Source organism: Catharus ustulatus, chromosome 1 (assembly GCF_009819885.2).
Source record: "Catharus ustulatus isolate bCatUst1 chromosome 1, bCatUst1.pri.v2, whole genome shotgun sequence".
In the NCBI taxonomy this organism is placed as follows: Eukaryota; Metazoa; Chordata; class Aves; order Passeriformes; family Turdidae; genus Catharus; species Catharus ustulatus.
Genome location: NC_046221.1, coordinates 23,763,727 through 23,779,980, shown reverse-complemented (window position 1 = coordinate 23,779,980; position 16,254 = coordinate 23,763,727). Strand labels below are relative to the sequence as shown.

The following is a 16,254-nucleotide window of genomic DNA, read 5'->3' as shown; positions in this document are numbered from 1 at the left end:
TTTGTGAAAAAAAGAGAGGACACATCTTCAGAATAACCTATTTATCAGGATATACAAGGGAGATACAGAAAATTTGAGTCCTGTTCCTACTCTGTTGGCCTTTGAGCAGACATGTGGACCCAAAACTTAAGTCCACTTGCCTGAACTGCAGACAGATTCTCACTGCACTTCAATAAATAATTGTGGAGAGCAATACAAGCTGAGATGGTAACACTCATTGGGACCCATCAGAGAACAGCAAAATTTCCAGTGACTGAGGCAGCTGTGGTGGAGAAAAGAACAGAGGTTCATGTCCCCACATGTCATTTGCCTCAATTTTTGTTGGCAGACTTGCCAAAGTGAGAAGGAAACAGCTTGGAGAGATGCCTGCCCACAGCCAGGAGGGAAGAGGGTGTTTGCAGCATGGGGGTAAGGAAACTATCTTCTGGCATGGTGAGGAGTTGGCAAGGCTGACTGAGAATCAAACAGGGCAACAGTAGGGCAGGGGGGAAAAATCCCTCAAAGACTAGAAGCAAGCTCATTCATGTTTGCTCCCTCAGGACAGCACAGAGCATCCCCCACAGAGGATGACTTCATAGCTCTGAAACTAGGTAAGCAAGCTTCAGAGAATAGGAAACGGGAATGTAAGACCCTTTAAACTGAAGTCTAAAGGTTTGAATTAGGGAAACAATGGGAGAAACTACCTGAGTCTGTCACCATCTCATTACCATTGGGTTTCAGCTAGCAGCAATGATGATCTCTGGCTTTTTCATGGGCAAACATGGGCAGCAGAGACCAGCATTTGAAGGAGGCAGATGCTGTGGTTATGGCCTGGAGATGGAGGAAAGGGGACAGTAGAGACAAAGAGTCTCTCTGGGCTTCCACAGGATGGATGCACCACTGCTGTACACCACTGCAGGTGATGGCTCTGGAGTGCCGTGCCCTTCTACCACAGAGAGGGTTTTTAGAACACCTGAAGAGTGTTGAATGGCTGAGTAACATGCTTGCGGCTCCCTCTGCCAAAGGAACCAGCATCTTTGTAGAGCCACAAGGCTTTTCTTCCACAAAGAAATAAAACCATAAGGGCAAAATATGGGTGGACTAATTCTCTTATTTAGTATGACAGCATGGAAGAAACAGAAAGCCAAACAAAATCCCCAATGGCTGCTCTATCCCATCCCTCTTCCATATGCATCTCATCCTTTTCAAAAGCTGTGCACAGGGAGAACAAAGAAGGAACGTGGCTACCTTCCCGGGGCTTAGAGGAGCTGAGTGCAGTGACCCCCACAGGCACTGCTCTTTACATGATACATTATCAGTGCCTGCACACACCAGCTCTGCTCTGCATCTTTGCAAAGACTTGTGCAAGGTGCAAACAAATACCACAGGCCATGCAAGGCTCCCATTATGGAGATGATGGGAATGGAGGGTACTCAGCTGCAAGTATAACCAAACCCTTCTCAGCTATTTCTGGTTCCTACTCTCAATCTGCACTTAAGAACTCCAAACAAACAGAGCTCTCAAGCAACAACAGAGCTCAACAGATAGCAGCTTTATTTTGACTGCTTCCTACGGTACTTTTTTTGGTTTGGTTTGTTGTAGTTTGAAGTATAATTTTTTTTTAAAAGAGAAAGAATAAAGGGAAAAGATACAGGAACCATGCATGCTTCATTGAAAATGCTGCTCATGTAATTCTCTTTGAAGTGTGCAGCAAAACTCCTTTGTAGGTTAATGAGAACAGGATCAGGCCCTTCACAGTGAACTTGTGCTGAGAGCAGATAAGATCTTGAATCAGTCAGAGCCAAGCATGTTATTTGTGCAACATGGGCAGGCTGAGTCAATCTCTGAATATTTTTAATGGGTGTCAACGTGAAGTGTTAATTCCACAAGTTAAATTGTTTTGCAGTTTGCCTGTGCCTGCTCTGCAGGCTGCCTTCACAAGTGGTACACATCCACTCACTGGCTGCGACAGAAAAGCTATTTCCGGAAATGCTGCAAGAAAACAACACTTCTGAGAAAATATAAAATGTGACTTTTACACAGAATTTTAAAACCAAATGATAGTAGAAATACCTGCTAGATATTCAGATTGTCAGCACACATAGGAGTAAAAGTAGCCCCATTTCAAACAGAGATTATTATCTTTCTTTTTTTTAAGGACCCTGAAATCAAAATGAGTATTTGGTAACTTGTCATTTTTGAGGAGCTAGCCTCTTTTTTTTACAAAACACAGGACTGAGGTACTGAAGTTCTCAGATGCTTAGATAATGTCTGTCTCTGGATAGTACCTATATAACCTTTGTAAATAGGGTCAGAAAAACACTGAGAACATTTTGAATTCTGATGAAACTAACTAAGCACTATGAACAACTTTTGGATGAGAAATCTTTATTTTTGACTTTCCCTTTTTCTGTTCCCAGGATCTCCATGCACTTCCTAATGCATCTTGAAGCCAAGATGAAATTACAGCCCTCAGAGGCCAACGGGAGGCTCCCAATTGCCCATTGCCCTCAGCAGAGCCAGGATTTTACTCTTACTGTAAAGACATCTTAAGAAACACTGGGGCCAGCTGCCCACTTCTATGGAAGTAGTCAGCTGGAAACATAGCAAAGCCTACCACACAATTTCCTTTCCATTTTCCCCTGAAGGGAGATTTTTAATCTTGGATACAGGGAAGCCCGTGGAAGCCTTGTGGTTGCCATCTAGAGCATGCTGGCTCTGGCTGGGCTCCTCACCTTGCCCTGCTCCCTATCCCACCATCACCCCAGCCTCAGGTTTGCAGCCCACTCTGCTTGTCCCTCTTCCATGAGGCAACAAAGAGGGTTTGTCTTGTTGGGATTCTGGAACACTCAGACAAGCTGTTTCCCTGCCTCCACCTTCCGTGACTCTGAGGCATGTGCTGGAGGACCTGCCCATGGCTCCTGCATGCTCTGGAAAGCCATTCCCTTCCCACATCTGAGTTATGGTGGTCTTCAGCTATCCTTGGCAAGGGAGGCACAAATCCTGCACTGCCACGAGTTCCCAGCTCAACATCTCAAACCTGGCCTGTGCAGACAACCATCTCCTAGTGCCTTCCCCCCTTGCAGTCCCTCCTCCTCCTCCTCCCTCTCTGACCTTTCCTTGCCTGCACACCACAGCCAGCTGGCCACCCAAGCCCTGATTTCCATCTCTCTCCCCCATACCCTCACCCCTGGGGAGACCAGCCCCAACACAACAGCAAGGACTCCAGGCTCAGCAGCGCTCAGCAGTCACTTGCTGTCACACGTGGGCTGAGAGCTGGTATACTTCACCACTCCAGAACTGCAAATCTTTGTGTCAGGAAGTGGTGGTGGTGCTCAGACGCCAAGTTAAGTCATCCCAGTTGCAACTCTTTACTGGAATTGGTTAGAATCCATTTTCTTACAACTGAGCACCACTTGCTTCTATTCATTTTCTTAACAGTGAAGTGCCCAATCCTACAAAATGCTAAACCTTTGAGCAGGTTGCAAAATTTTCTTTCACTTCCCTCAGAATTAGAATAGCTATTTTCTTAATTAAGAAGTAAATAAATAAACTACTTGCAGTCTTTTAAGAGTCAGTTTCATGCTAAGAGGAGACTAATTACCCTCCCCATTCACAGAAAATAAAAGTGAAGCTTTCACCATTAAAGAAAAAATAAGGACTGAGTCCTTAACAAGAGTCATTGCAAAATCTGACTTTGTGATGAGCTGGTTTTCCTGCAATTTTTTCATTTATAGAAATATTTTGAAAAACCCACCTTGAGGTGTGTGGGCTTTTTAATTATTATTTCCTCTTTAGATGCAGTTGTAGATGAGTAGGCTATAAATGAAACACTAATTTTCCTGAAGGCAATCATAAAGGTGTGTTCCAGCCTTTCCTTCTCAATTTCACATGGAGTGAATTTACCACAATGTAATATTACCACTAGTGTAATATTTTAATTTGAGCAACTGGAAAATTCTTACCTGCCCACTCTGTACTCTCAGTATTAGATCAGCTCCTTTGGGATAGTATTTGTGCTAGTATTTAAAAGTGGAATGTCATGAATAAACTGTCAAGCACCTTGAGAGTAAGTCACTTCTCTGTTTGAACAGCAATGATTTTGTGATGAACATGATGCACGCTGCACAGTCAGGTCTCAACAATAAGTGGGGATCTGACCAAGTTATATTCTGACCATGGTTGGAGCAAGGAAGCTTCCAGAGGAGTTACCCAAGAGTAACAGGCAAGAGAACAGCAGAACAGCAGGATGGAAGTGTTGTAATGGCACATACTGCCCATAACTTCCTCCATCAAACACAGGGATTAAGAGCAGCGAGGGTAGTCTCCACCCTAGGTAGGTGGTGGGGGGAGAAAATAAAAGAACCAGCACACAGCTTGGGCAGCCAGGAAAATGAGCCAATTCAGCACAGCCTCAGCAGTGCTGCTGCCAGTAAGATATCCGTGGAATTTGCAGGAAAATGCCAACACTGCCTCTGAGTGAGAGTGACAGACCAGTGCCCAGTGGAGCTACAGGCATTGAACCAGAGGTGGGCAAGGTGGGGGCTGGTATGTTCTTGTGTTGCTCAAATGGATTGCACATTCCTGTCCTTGTCTAGTGCTCTGAGCCTGGTAGTGAAGCTCAAAGCAACAAAGCGATAGTACTTAACCTGAACAAGACAACATGACAGTCATAGAGCATCATTGAGCCATACTTTTAGTCTCAGGTAAACACAGCCAGTGAGACTAGCACTGAGTCACAGGATGTAAAACAGTTACACAAACAAGTATGCAACAGAATAGCACCAAGACGTCCCACCCGAGGGCTACAGGATATCTTCATTTTTCTTGTGGTCTTTGTTGTTAAACTATCCCATAAATAATTCCTAAAGTGTGAGCAATTTCATGATTATAAGCCGCACATCAGGGTGTGGCAACTGTCTTGGGTTACAATATACAGTGTGACAAAAGGTATCTATTCTATCACCATCTCTTGAGGGTGGGGGCAGTGATCCTTATCTCAACGGCAGATATTCTGCTAATGGGCCATCCATTGAAACCAGGTGAGGCATTGTTCTTTATCCTTTCACAACCCATCCTTCCTCCAGCGAGTCATTTTCTGCTAATGGCCCATTAAGTCCCACTGTGTGACTGATAAAATTACTGCATCCCATTAAAACTTGCTCCAGCCAGGGGGAAGAGCCCAACACCTCTTACCAAGATAAAAACAGAGGTTTTGGGACACTAAGGTAGCCCTTTCTCCAGTGGACTCCAGAGGGAAATGGGATTCCTCCACATCACCACTGGACCTCCGCAGGGAAACTGCACCTTGTACAGGAGCACTGCTCCAACTGAATCACATCTGTCACTGCAGGAGGATGCAGCCACCATTTAATGGGACTGCTGCCAACACCCTGCCTGACGGGGTGTCAGGTTGTACTCTGACTTTTTCAGGGTTTGGAGTTTGTTTCTTTGTAGTACTGTATTTCTATTTTGATTTCCCTAGTAAAGAACTGTTATTCCTAATTCCCACATCTTTGCCTGAAAGCCCCTTGATTTCAAAATTATCATTTGGAGGGAGGAGGTTTACATTCTCCATTTCAAAGAGAAGTTCCTGCCTTTCTCAGCAGACACCTGTCCTCCAAACTAAAACAGCAACTTTTTGTTCTTTGTCCATATATAAGCCGCCCCTGATTATAAGCCGCACTTCTGGGTTTGAACCAAAATTTTAGTCAAAATGGTGTGGCTTGTAATCGTGAAATTACTGTAATTAATATCAGCCAAGATACACTAGAACTAGACAAAAATACCCTTCTCTCTCACCCAAAAGGATCCATAAGGAAGACAAATTCCACCAAATGTGCTACACTTTTGACATAGGGTAGCACTCTATGTTAGCCTAGGATAACACCTTATTAAATGCTGCAGACCACTAACAATGCAACCAACCAAATGCCAGCTAACTGCACATAAAAGTCTATCACTTCAGCACTTCTGAAGAAGTTATTTCTAAGACAACCTATCCAAAGTACTTCACATGGTGGCTGACAGAAGCCTCCTAATGCAGCATGTTCACATCAGTTTAATGGTTATTGCGAAGTTTTCACCTTAGTGACGCTCAATCATGCCAAATACTTTTCAGACACTGCAACAAAGCCTTAAGATACAAGAAGAAGGCAGGGCTTGTGGGGGCCTCACTTCATAAGAGGTCGGTAGCAGAACTGGGTCTGGGTATTCATTAAGCACTGTCTGAGTAGAAAACTAGAGTTTATTTACTCAGCCTCAAGATAAGCAACTTAATGCTGCTGATTTGAATGCAAACAAGGGCAAGACCTCATGCCTGGAAGACTCTCTGATGTGGTTACACTGGAAGTTTGGAATAAACACAAGTTGGGATCTGAAACACAGTTGTCATGGCCTACAAATTCAGGATGTTTTAAAGTAGTCAATTTTTTAAAAGCATTGTCTACAACTGAACTATCAAAGTGGTATTGCTTTTATCTGGAAGATGTTACACTTGTAATTACATATTGTTATGTAATATTATATATTACATAAGGCAAATTTTGCTAATCCATTGGAATCTCTCCCATATGACAGAAATTACATTTGCTTCTCCATTTAGTGACCTCAAATGACAAAATGTGCAGGATGAATTTAAGTTGGCATGTAAATGCAATTATACCTTTCCAATTTTCTTACATGGCTTATCTAGTCTTCATTAACACCATCACTGGGTGGAGATGGTGTTTAACACCATTCACAAATGAATACAGGGCTCATAATGCTTGCAATGTGTCCAGGACCTAATCCTGGCATGCTTAGTTTGTCCTTAAGAAGCTATTTCACAATTTAAAATGTTTGTAGACTTCTAAAAACTAAACTGTGGAAACCAAGGTCTCATCTGTATGACAAGTCTTCCTTCCTAAACCTGGTAACCCATTTTTAAATTATGGTTCTGCAATTTCAAAATTGAGCTTCTGAACAAAGCATTTCTTTTATGCTGTAAACACAGAAACAGCAAAGGGGTCAGTCCAAAGCAAAAAAACCCAAAGTTCTCTTTCTCCAAATGAGCGTGAATCATTGCCTAAGCCTTACAGCTCAACTGAACAACAGAGGCAAGAGATTCACAATATGAAAAACTCTCATAGCTATAGACACAAGAGCAACCCTCTCTTGTAGTGGCTCTAAGCAGATTACTGACTTGCATTTTTGAATCAACATTTGAATTCAGAATCCATATGATCCATTGACTCCAAGTTTGCACAACATGCAGAGCAATGATGGTCTGGGTAAAGCAACGCAAACAGCAACCAATAAAATCTAGGAGAATTAAAAAGGAGGGTGAGACTGATATTCAGATTTTGCACAGTAATGTAGTGCTGACATTGGAAACATCTACCAAATAAAATGCAATTCCAGTGCCTGAGCACTAGAGGGTAAATTCACGATAAAAACAGAGCTGTGCCTCAGTTTCTTCATTTTCATAGGTAAACATTTAAACGCTTGACTTAGCACCTCTTCATCTGTCTCACGTTTTGCCAGTTGAAGCTGTTTGTGAGGCCATGCAGCACTGGGGTGGAAGATTGTGTCACACAAATGCAAACTTCTTGCAAGAGTACTCTCAATAATTTTAAAGTGTGTCATGCCAAACTCAGGCTTACTTTCTCTGCTCAGCTTCAGGGTGAACACCCTTTAAAAAGGACTACAGTGTCAGTCTGAAAATTGTCTCTTGTGACTGGGATTGGCAAAAGACTGATTAAATACTAGCCCATAGCCTATTTTGAAAAATACTCATCATGTAAATAAACAGTAGTCTCTTCTCATACCTAGTTATCATCCCTTTGAATAATAATTTTTTTTTAAATGCAAAGGAATGGTAGCAGAAGGGTGAGCATCATCTAGAGGGCAGGATTGAGCCCCAGTAGACTTCAGTCTTGTCTTGCCCCTCTATTGAAAAAAAACCAAAACCAAACACAATACAAATACACACAAGTATGTGTATATACCAGAAATTTTGGGCATTACTGTATGAACAAACCAGAAATCCTACTCCTTCCCAATAGGATTTGTTATGGAAACAGCATATAATTTCATCCCAATACCACAAATTTGCCACTACATTAAAGAGCATTACTGTTACTGAAGGATGAACAGTAAATCAACATCCCCAGCTCTTCAGGCTACAGCCCTCTTCAAGGGAATGGTGATTTCAAGTGTCCCTTCATTTCAGGGTATAAATATATCCCATGAGAGAAAGCAAAGCTGCTGAGTATGGAATGCTTAAACAAGAACTTCAGCCCAGAAAAACTTTGTCATACCAGTTTTGTTCTTACATTAACCTTGTCAGGGACAAGCGAAGTGGGGAAAACTGCTTCTTTGTATACTGATACTTTCTACTTTCTGTATATTGATACTTTCTCTGGTAACCAAGGCACATCAATTACCTAGACTATGTTGTAAAAACCCTCATCTAAACCCCCTGGAGCAATGGACAGATCTCTTTTTAACAGTAAACTATTACTGATGCCCCATGCAAAAGATCTCTTTGTATCTTATTAATAAAGCATCTGAAAACCATTATGTGTTGAGAAATAAAATATAAAAAAGTGGATGAGCACCACAGCATTCAGTGATGAGTGTGACCTTTGTCAATTACTACCCTGTGAAGGGTCACAAAAATTAGCAAACAAAAAAGCAGGGGGTGCCCTTTCAACAGATTTATGAACATATTGCACTCTCTAGTATATTTATTAAAATAACCAAGATTGAACATGGAGTTTAGTTCTGAAAAAAAAATAATTCCAGAGAACTGAAGGGAATCCATATCTCCTGCAAATCATGAACTGTAAATACTGACATTTTATTTCTTGTAGAAAAAAAATCCATTATTCATTTCTGAGATGTATTTTTAAAAATTGGTCTTCCCATCTTTACCATAAACATCTCTGTTACAAATAAATGTGTTCTCCTACCCATAAATAAATCACATACATTGTTGCAAGAAAACAGCCAAAACAGCTGAAATGTAATTATACACTGACCAAAAAGAATTCCATTGTAACTGAAAATGAATGGCTTGTACTTCAGGTCATTAGCAGAGTGCTGACCAGCCCAATTTTAAATTCTAAAATACCCCCACAAAAAGGAGGAAAATAGAAAAAACAAACTTGAGAAAAATGTCCAAATATCTGACAAAGCAGGAACTATGTTTGTGTAGAACGAATTTTAAAATAATGAGAAAACCCTGCCCCCTTGTCTCACACTAGAGAAATTCTGTTAAGCTTCCCTTACTTCTCTATGGCTGTTTATGCATAACAATTTGAAAAAAGTAAACAAGCCAAAAATCATTTGTATCTGCCTCCAGATCTACAGCATGAAATCCTTTGCTAGCTTATAACACCAGAAGTCAAAAAATCAAATTTGATTTTTAACCAGCCTTTCCTAATAAACCCACACTTACTGAATGGCACTTCAAACAATGAATTACAGAAAAAAAAAATAAAAAGAAAAAAAGAACAAAGTGTATTGTGTTGAAAGGTTAAAGAATGTGTGTATTTTCCATATAGCTGAAATGCCTCTATGAACATTTAACTGTCTGGATTAACCAAACAATCCAAATTCAGGAAAATAAAACTATTTTACTCATTAAAATACTCTGACAATATTGCAACATAATTTAAGTGTCATTTTAAGCACTGAGAATATATTTTTTATTTTAATAAAAAGGAAAATGAGAAAAAATGCTGAGTTGAGAGAACCCTTTTCTGCAACCAAAGAAAAACCTCAAAAAACAACAACAAAAAAATCACAAACCCAAAACCCCCACCAAAGCCACCAAAAAAGAACTGGTGAGCTTCTTTCTTCTCCTGCCATGCAGCAGATCTCTTCTTGGATTTCACACCACTGACCATACCCTGTCAGAGATCTTAAACAGTTTACATTACTTCTTTTGAAGGATTAATCTAGACTGGCCCAAAGATAAAAACCAAAATGCACAATGAATTCCAACACTGAATTCCAGCTTGTTACTGTGAACTCAACATAAGAAAAAAGGAATCCCACACATCTGATAGTATATACACTGCTTTCACACAGTAGGAGTTAGAGGAATACGTAAAGGGACAAGCTACTTTTGTACAAAACCTCAATTTATTTCAGAGAAATTAAAAATATGGTATTTAATATATATAAATTTCTATTCCTCTATAAATATAGATGATCTTGTGATAACGAACAGAAATAAATGCATACCAAATTAAAATAATTTTGCATTTTAGGGTATGGTAGCCATAGATAATGTTTATGAACCTAAATACAGGCATTTGTAATATAAAAAGAAGTTTAAAACAATACAATCAGGAGAGAAGCATTCTGCTGTTTTTCATACAGAGGTCTACATATTCAAATGCATCTGTTGAAAGTTACAATTTCGTCTTTAACTTTTTTAATGTATTAGAAGCACAATCCCACACACCCAGGAGCATACAAGGTAGTAGATGTACTGCATACATGGTATCTTATCTTTGCAGTATGCAATGTTATTTCTGTACTGAAAAAAAGAGGGGAAAAAAGACAGCAGAGGCTCTTTCAGGTTTCAGATCTCACCAGAGTGCTTAAGCATTCTGTTTTTCTGTTTTCCTTTCCATTGTTTTTACTACTGGCAAAAATCATCACACCCTCATGATGTGCAATGATTTAAATCTCAATGAATTAAAATTCAGAGGAATGGCAATGGCTCCAACGTTTCCCATATGAAGAGTTGGTGTATGAATATAACTAGGGGGCAGGGAGGAAACAAACAAAAGCCCCAAACTGAACGCTGCGTTTTATTCCGATGAAGCTCTTTTCACTGAGCCCGTATTTCCTGATCCTGCTGACCCCAGCCGGCAGCAGCCCGGCGGGAGGGACGGGGGCAGGCGGCGGTATGAGCACCGCCGGGGCGCCCCGGGACTGCAACGTGGGCTTAGGAAAAAACCCCAGCGGAAGGGCATTTCGCTGTACCTCTGTGGCCACCCACCCCCTGAGCCATCGGAGGTGCTACAGGTGCAAGCGGTGCTGAACCCCAGCTCGTACCCCGAACCGGGCCAGCTCCTGCTGAGCACGGCCAGACCCGGGCACCCCGGCCCCAGCCCGCACACCGCCGGGGCTCTCCCTCCACAGAGCGGCCCCGAGCACGGCGGATGTTTGCACCCCAGCAAGGCCCAGCGGGGTCAGCGGGGCCGGGGCTCGCCGCAGCGCCATGCCCGGCCGGTTCTTCGTCCTCCCCGAACGGGACCGGGCGGGGCTCCGCGCTCCCCAGACGGGGCCGGGGCCAGGACCCAGCCCGGGTCAGGAGACGCCCCCGGCCGCAGCACCGCTCTGTGCCCTCCTGTTTCATGCAGCTGAAATTCCAAGCAAAGCCATTACAAAACCTGTGTGGGGGAGAAGAAGGGGGCTTCTTTTCGATTCTCTTACCGGCAGCTTTTCCCATTCCGCCCTACGAAATAAAAATCCAAAGCCTTTTTTTTCTTTAAATTAAAAAAAAGAAAAGGGGGGGGATGTGAAGAGAAGAAGTAAAATCCGCAAACGGGTTAGAAGCGTCCTAAATAATTAAAAAAGTGAGTTTTTTTGTAATTTAAATACAAATATACTTACAAAATCTTACAGAGGCTATTTACATCCCTCTCCCCCAACCTGACAATGCGTTCAGTTCCTAGAGGAGACAGCCCGAGCGGCATGGGGAGGGCAGAGCCCGGAGATCCCAGGCACTGGGGTCCCCCTGGCTCGTCCTCTGCTCCCCGCCGCCTGTGGAAGCCACTCGCAGTCCCAAAAGTTTGCCCAGGCTGGATAAGGAGCTGCTTCCTGAGGCAGAGCCTCAGTCCTCTGCCTGGCTGTATCTCCCTAGCCTGGCAAGCAGGGGTCTCAGACCGTGGTCTCACCCTGCTTGCTGTTGGTGAGCCTGGTGTAAAACTTTCTCCAGGAGTTCAGGGTTTTCCCAGACCAGATCCAGAAGCCCGAGGTGATGCCCACGATTAAGGTCATGAGATACTTGATCATGAAGACAGTGAAGTCGGGGCTCATGGGTGGGTGGTGGCCGCTATGGTTGTTGGGGCAGGGAATGGCATAACTCTTACAACTCTGCGTGACCCAGCTTCTCTCCCACTGTTCCCTAAAAGCTTGCTCGTAAAAGTAACAGGCAATGACGATGGTGGCCGGCACCGTGTAGAGGACGCTGAAGATGCCTATCCTCACCATGAGCTTCTCCAGTTTTTCTGTCTTGGTGCCGTCATGCTTCATGATGGTCCGGATCCTGAAGAGGGACACAAAGCCAGCCAGCAGGAAAGAGGTGCCGATGAACAGGTAGACGAACAAGGGGGCCAGCACGAAGCCCCTCAGGGCATCCACGTTGTTGATGCCCACAAAGCAGACGCCACTGAGGACGTCCCCATCCACTTGTCCCAGGGCAAGGATGGTGATGGTCTTGATGGCCGGCACGGCCCAGGCGGCCAGATGAAAGTACTGGGAGTTGGCCTCAATGGCCTCATGGCCCCACTTCATGCCAGCAGCAAGGAACCAGGTAAGGGAGAGGATGACCCACCAGATGGAGCTGGCCATGCCAAAGAAGTAGAGCATCATGAAGAGGATGGTGCAGCCCTCCCGCTTCGTGCCCTGCGCCACGGTGCGGGAACCGTCCTCGGCAAAGCGCTCGTTGCAGACCACCCTCTCCTCCAGGAGGAAGCCGGCGATATAGGCCACGGCCACCGCCGTGTAGCAGCCTGAGAGGAAGATGATGGGCCGCTCGGGGTAGCTGAATCGCTTCATGTCCACCAAGTAGGTGAGGACGGTGAAGAGGGTGGAGGCACAACAGAGCACGGACCAGATGCCGATCCAGGTGCGGGAGAAGCGCAGCTCCTCGGGCCCGAAATACATGAGCCCGTAGAGGCGGCCGGGCTCGCAGGGCGCCCCGCAGTCCTTCTCTCCCAGGAAGCGGTAGTTCAGGTAGGAGGGCACCTTCAGCGCCCGCGGGCAGGTGAAGCGCCCGCGGGACTCGCCGGGCCCAGGGCCCCCGGGGCCGCCGCCGGCGCCCCCGCGGTGCGGGTTGCTGGTCCAGCTCTCGGGGCGCAGGGCGGGCGTGGGGGTGCCGCGCTCGGAGGCGTTCTGCCCCACGCAGAGCTCGCCGGCCCCGTGCACCGGGAACTTTTCGCAGCGCAGCGTGTCGGGCCACTGGAAGCCGAACTTGTTCATGAGGGCCTCGCAGCCCTGGCGGGCCCGCTCGCAGAGGGAGCGGCAGGGCGGCAGGGCCTGCTCCAGCACGGTGCACACCGGCGCGTACATGGAGCACAGGAAGAACTTGAGTTCGGCCGAGCACTGCACCTTCACCAGCGGGTAGAACTGGTGCACCTCCAGCCCCGCGTCCTCCTGGTTGGTGTGGCCCAGCAGGTTGGGCATGATGGTCTGGTTGTAGGCGATGTCAGTGCAGAGAGGGATGGAGATGGGCTGGCAGTAGCCGTGGTCAGGGATGGAGATGCCCCGCTCGCCGTTGTACTGCGACGCCGGCAGCTGCCCCCCGGCCGGCAGCGCCGCCGCCCACAGCAGCGCCAGCAGCAGCGGCAGCCGCGGGCACCGGCCGGTGCCAACTTCCCCGCCGCCGCTCACCGCCGGCCCGCGCCGCTCGGCCATGCTCAGTCGGTGCCGCCTGCCCTGCCGGGCTCCCGCCGCCCCGCCGCCGCCGCCGCCGCTGCTCCTCCCGGCCCGAAGTTGCGACTCATGAAGGGAGCGGCGGGCAGGGACGGGGCAGCCCCGGCCGCCACTCACGCGGCCGCGGAGCGCAGCGAGCAGCTCTTGCCCGTACCGGCGGCAGCGTCCGCCGCGCCTCCGATTACCGCCGCTGCCGCTACCGCCGCCGCCGCCGCCTCCGCCGCCGCCGCCTGACCATTTGTGCCGGCCCCTCGAGCCCGCGCCCCTCGCCTCGCCGCGCCGCGCTCCCTCCGACCGGTTTCCAGGCGCCCCGCAGTCTGCTTCACCGGAGGGAGGAGCCTTGAAACCGACGCCGAACTTTCCTGCGTAAGGGACCGTCTCCCAACGCCTCACCCGGGGGCGGGCGCAGGCGGGCCGGGGCTGCCCCGCGCCGCGCACAAAGGCGGCGGGGGCGGCGCTGGGGAAGGGGCCCCGCGGCGGGGCGGCCCGCGGGGGACGGGGCTGTGCCGTGTCGGTCGGCAGCGCGCCGGCCCGGCTGTCCCGGGGGTGTTTTTGGATTCCCCGGTGATGACGATTGTGGAAGCTGTTGAGCGGCGCACCCGGACTGGGCCCGTCGCCCTCGGTGCCCCCGCCGTGCAGCAGCCGGGCTAATCCCGGGCGGGGCAGTCGAGTTTTGGCACACAGTAAAGGGCAGGGCTGGAGGAGGGACCCGCGGCAGTGCCAGGGGATCTCTACGGGTCTGAAATGTGGGAGACTCGGTGCGGTCACTTGAGGCGCGGGCAGGAGCCGCAGCAGCAGGCGCAGCCCGCGATGTGGCACAGCGCACACACGGTGATGTTGGAGTGGCCAAAACTCGCCTCTCCCCAGAGACTCTTTCCGTAACTCGCTACTACTACCTGTGTGTTATCTGCGCCTTCCTCCCATCGTGTCCACAGCAGCACCCGACATACAAAAATAATCCCAACAGGGCTTTCCCATTTCCCTTCCTCCCTCAACATAGCGGGCAACTAGAGTCGAATGCTGTGCGACTTGCAATACCTCTCGTCAGGCTTTTTGGAAAATTCTTGTTGTATTCTGGGGAGGGGGGTGAATAGGCATACAGTGACCGCCAGCAGTGGCCATTTTTGCATGCCTGAAGCCCCATTGCACAAACAGAATGGAGGTCCTGTTGCTCTCCCGAAATGCATAGTCCAGAAAAATGATGAAGGCTGAATAGGGGATTTACTGTACTCATTGGAACCGAATAAGAATAATAAAGTGTGCTCCGGGAGAGAAGAACCCTGCTCTGTTCTCCAGACATTCAGTAATTAAGGGTCTCCGTTGTGTGTGCAAATGTTCTTATATTTGTCCGAAGGTTAATTCTGCCATTCGGAGCTGAACCAGGCATGAAAACTTGTCCCACCAGCTGTCTTCCTTCTCTGCAGCATGCTCCCACCATTTCCGCCTTACATGTTAATTGAGATCCAAAAATCCATTAGTAGTAAGACAGCTCCAACATTTATTTCTAGCTGTCAGAGGTGGCAGGGGTTAATAAAAGACATCCGTATTTCTTGGATAGCTACAGATAAAATTTGGACCATGCTATTTAGGCCACTTTCTTTCTCCCAGCAGTACTGTCCCACATTCAAACTAATTAATAGCAAAATCTATGCTGTGTAACGACTGCAGGACTGGGATCATGTTTAGAAAAATTGCAGATCCTTAAAAATGTCGATTGCTGATGTCCTCGTTTACTGAGATTCATTGTGTTTTGTCAAGAACTCTCTTCTCAGAGGACCATAGTTCAAAAATTATATGCACAAATACCTTTTTCCATCTTCTGCTGAACAGTTTGATTCCTTAAATACTATATTTATTGAACTATATTGAAGCTACAGATTTTTCTCTTCAGATCTACATCAGTAATTAAAATTATTAACTTCTTTCTAGCACAAAGCCTATTTATATTCAGCCCTAAATAGCAGTATTGTTTCTCTGTTCATCCTAAAAAGATTGAATACTGCATCTTTAAACTGGAATAAATATTATCCATGCTCTTTCTCATAGACAATGAGTGTGATTTTCTGACTAGTCTTGGGAAGCCTCCTTGGCTTTCTGCCTGTCCTTTTTAGACCTGGGAACACATCACACAATCCAGGAGAGGTAATTAAGATGCCTAAGTGCATCATCAGTTGGTTGAAAATCTACCTACTGGGGTCTGCATTTGAAATATTAAGGAAACACTTCTCAAACTGAAAAACAACATCTCTACTAACCTAGAAGATGGTTCTAGGAGAAAGACCAGTGTATACAGATAAGGTTTGTACATGTACATAATAGATTTTTTCAGACCAACTAGTACAGAAGGAAAACCAGACACATTTTTGTATTAACAAGCTAATTTTTTGGTTCTGAAGCAGTAACTATCTAAATGCAGTAATTAGCTAAAGTCTAAATGCAGCCTGAGAAAAAATACTTCGAGTTCAGATGTATCAGTAAGACTAGCTCAGAAAGAAAAAGTGGAAATGGGTTAGAAGTGGTATTTTGGAGAGAAGAACAGGGTTGAGAGCTGGTAGGTTCAGAAAAGTTTCTGGGACTTGCTCATTTTAACTGTTTAATGATTTTTCACATAACAGA

The 16,254-nt window shown here is 46.2% G+C and overlaps 2 protein-coding genes across 2 annotated transcripts in view; both read right to left on the bottom strand.

The window, feature by feature from the left end:
* The window catches only part of CDK14 (cyclin dependent kinase 14), a 514,904-nt gene that overhangs the window by 140,484 nt on the left and 358,166 nt on the right, over positions 1–16,254 (bottom strand). The gene's annotated exons all lie outside the window — the stretch shown is intronic.
* FZD1 (frizzled class receptor 1) lies at positions 10,098–13,846 on the bottom strand. The gene has a single exon (XM_033083288.1). The coding sequence runs from the start codon at positions 13,618–13,620 to the stop codon at positions 11,863–11,865; it is 1,758 nt and encodes a 585-aa protein (XP_032939179.1). The 5' UTR covers positions 13,621–13,846; the 3' UTR covers positions 10,098–11,862.

What these genes read in the sequence shown, in the direction of transcription:
- FZD1 (XM_033083288.1), bottom strand. Translation starts at nt 13,620, where the DNA reads ATGGCCGAGCGGCGCGGGCCGGCGGTGAGCGGCGGCGGGGAAGTTGGC.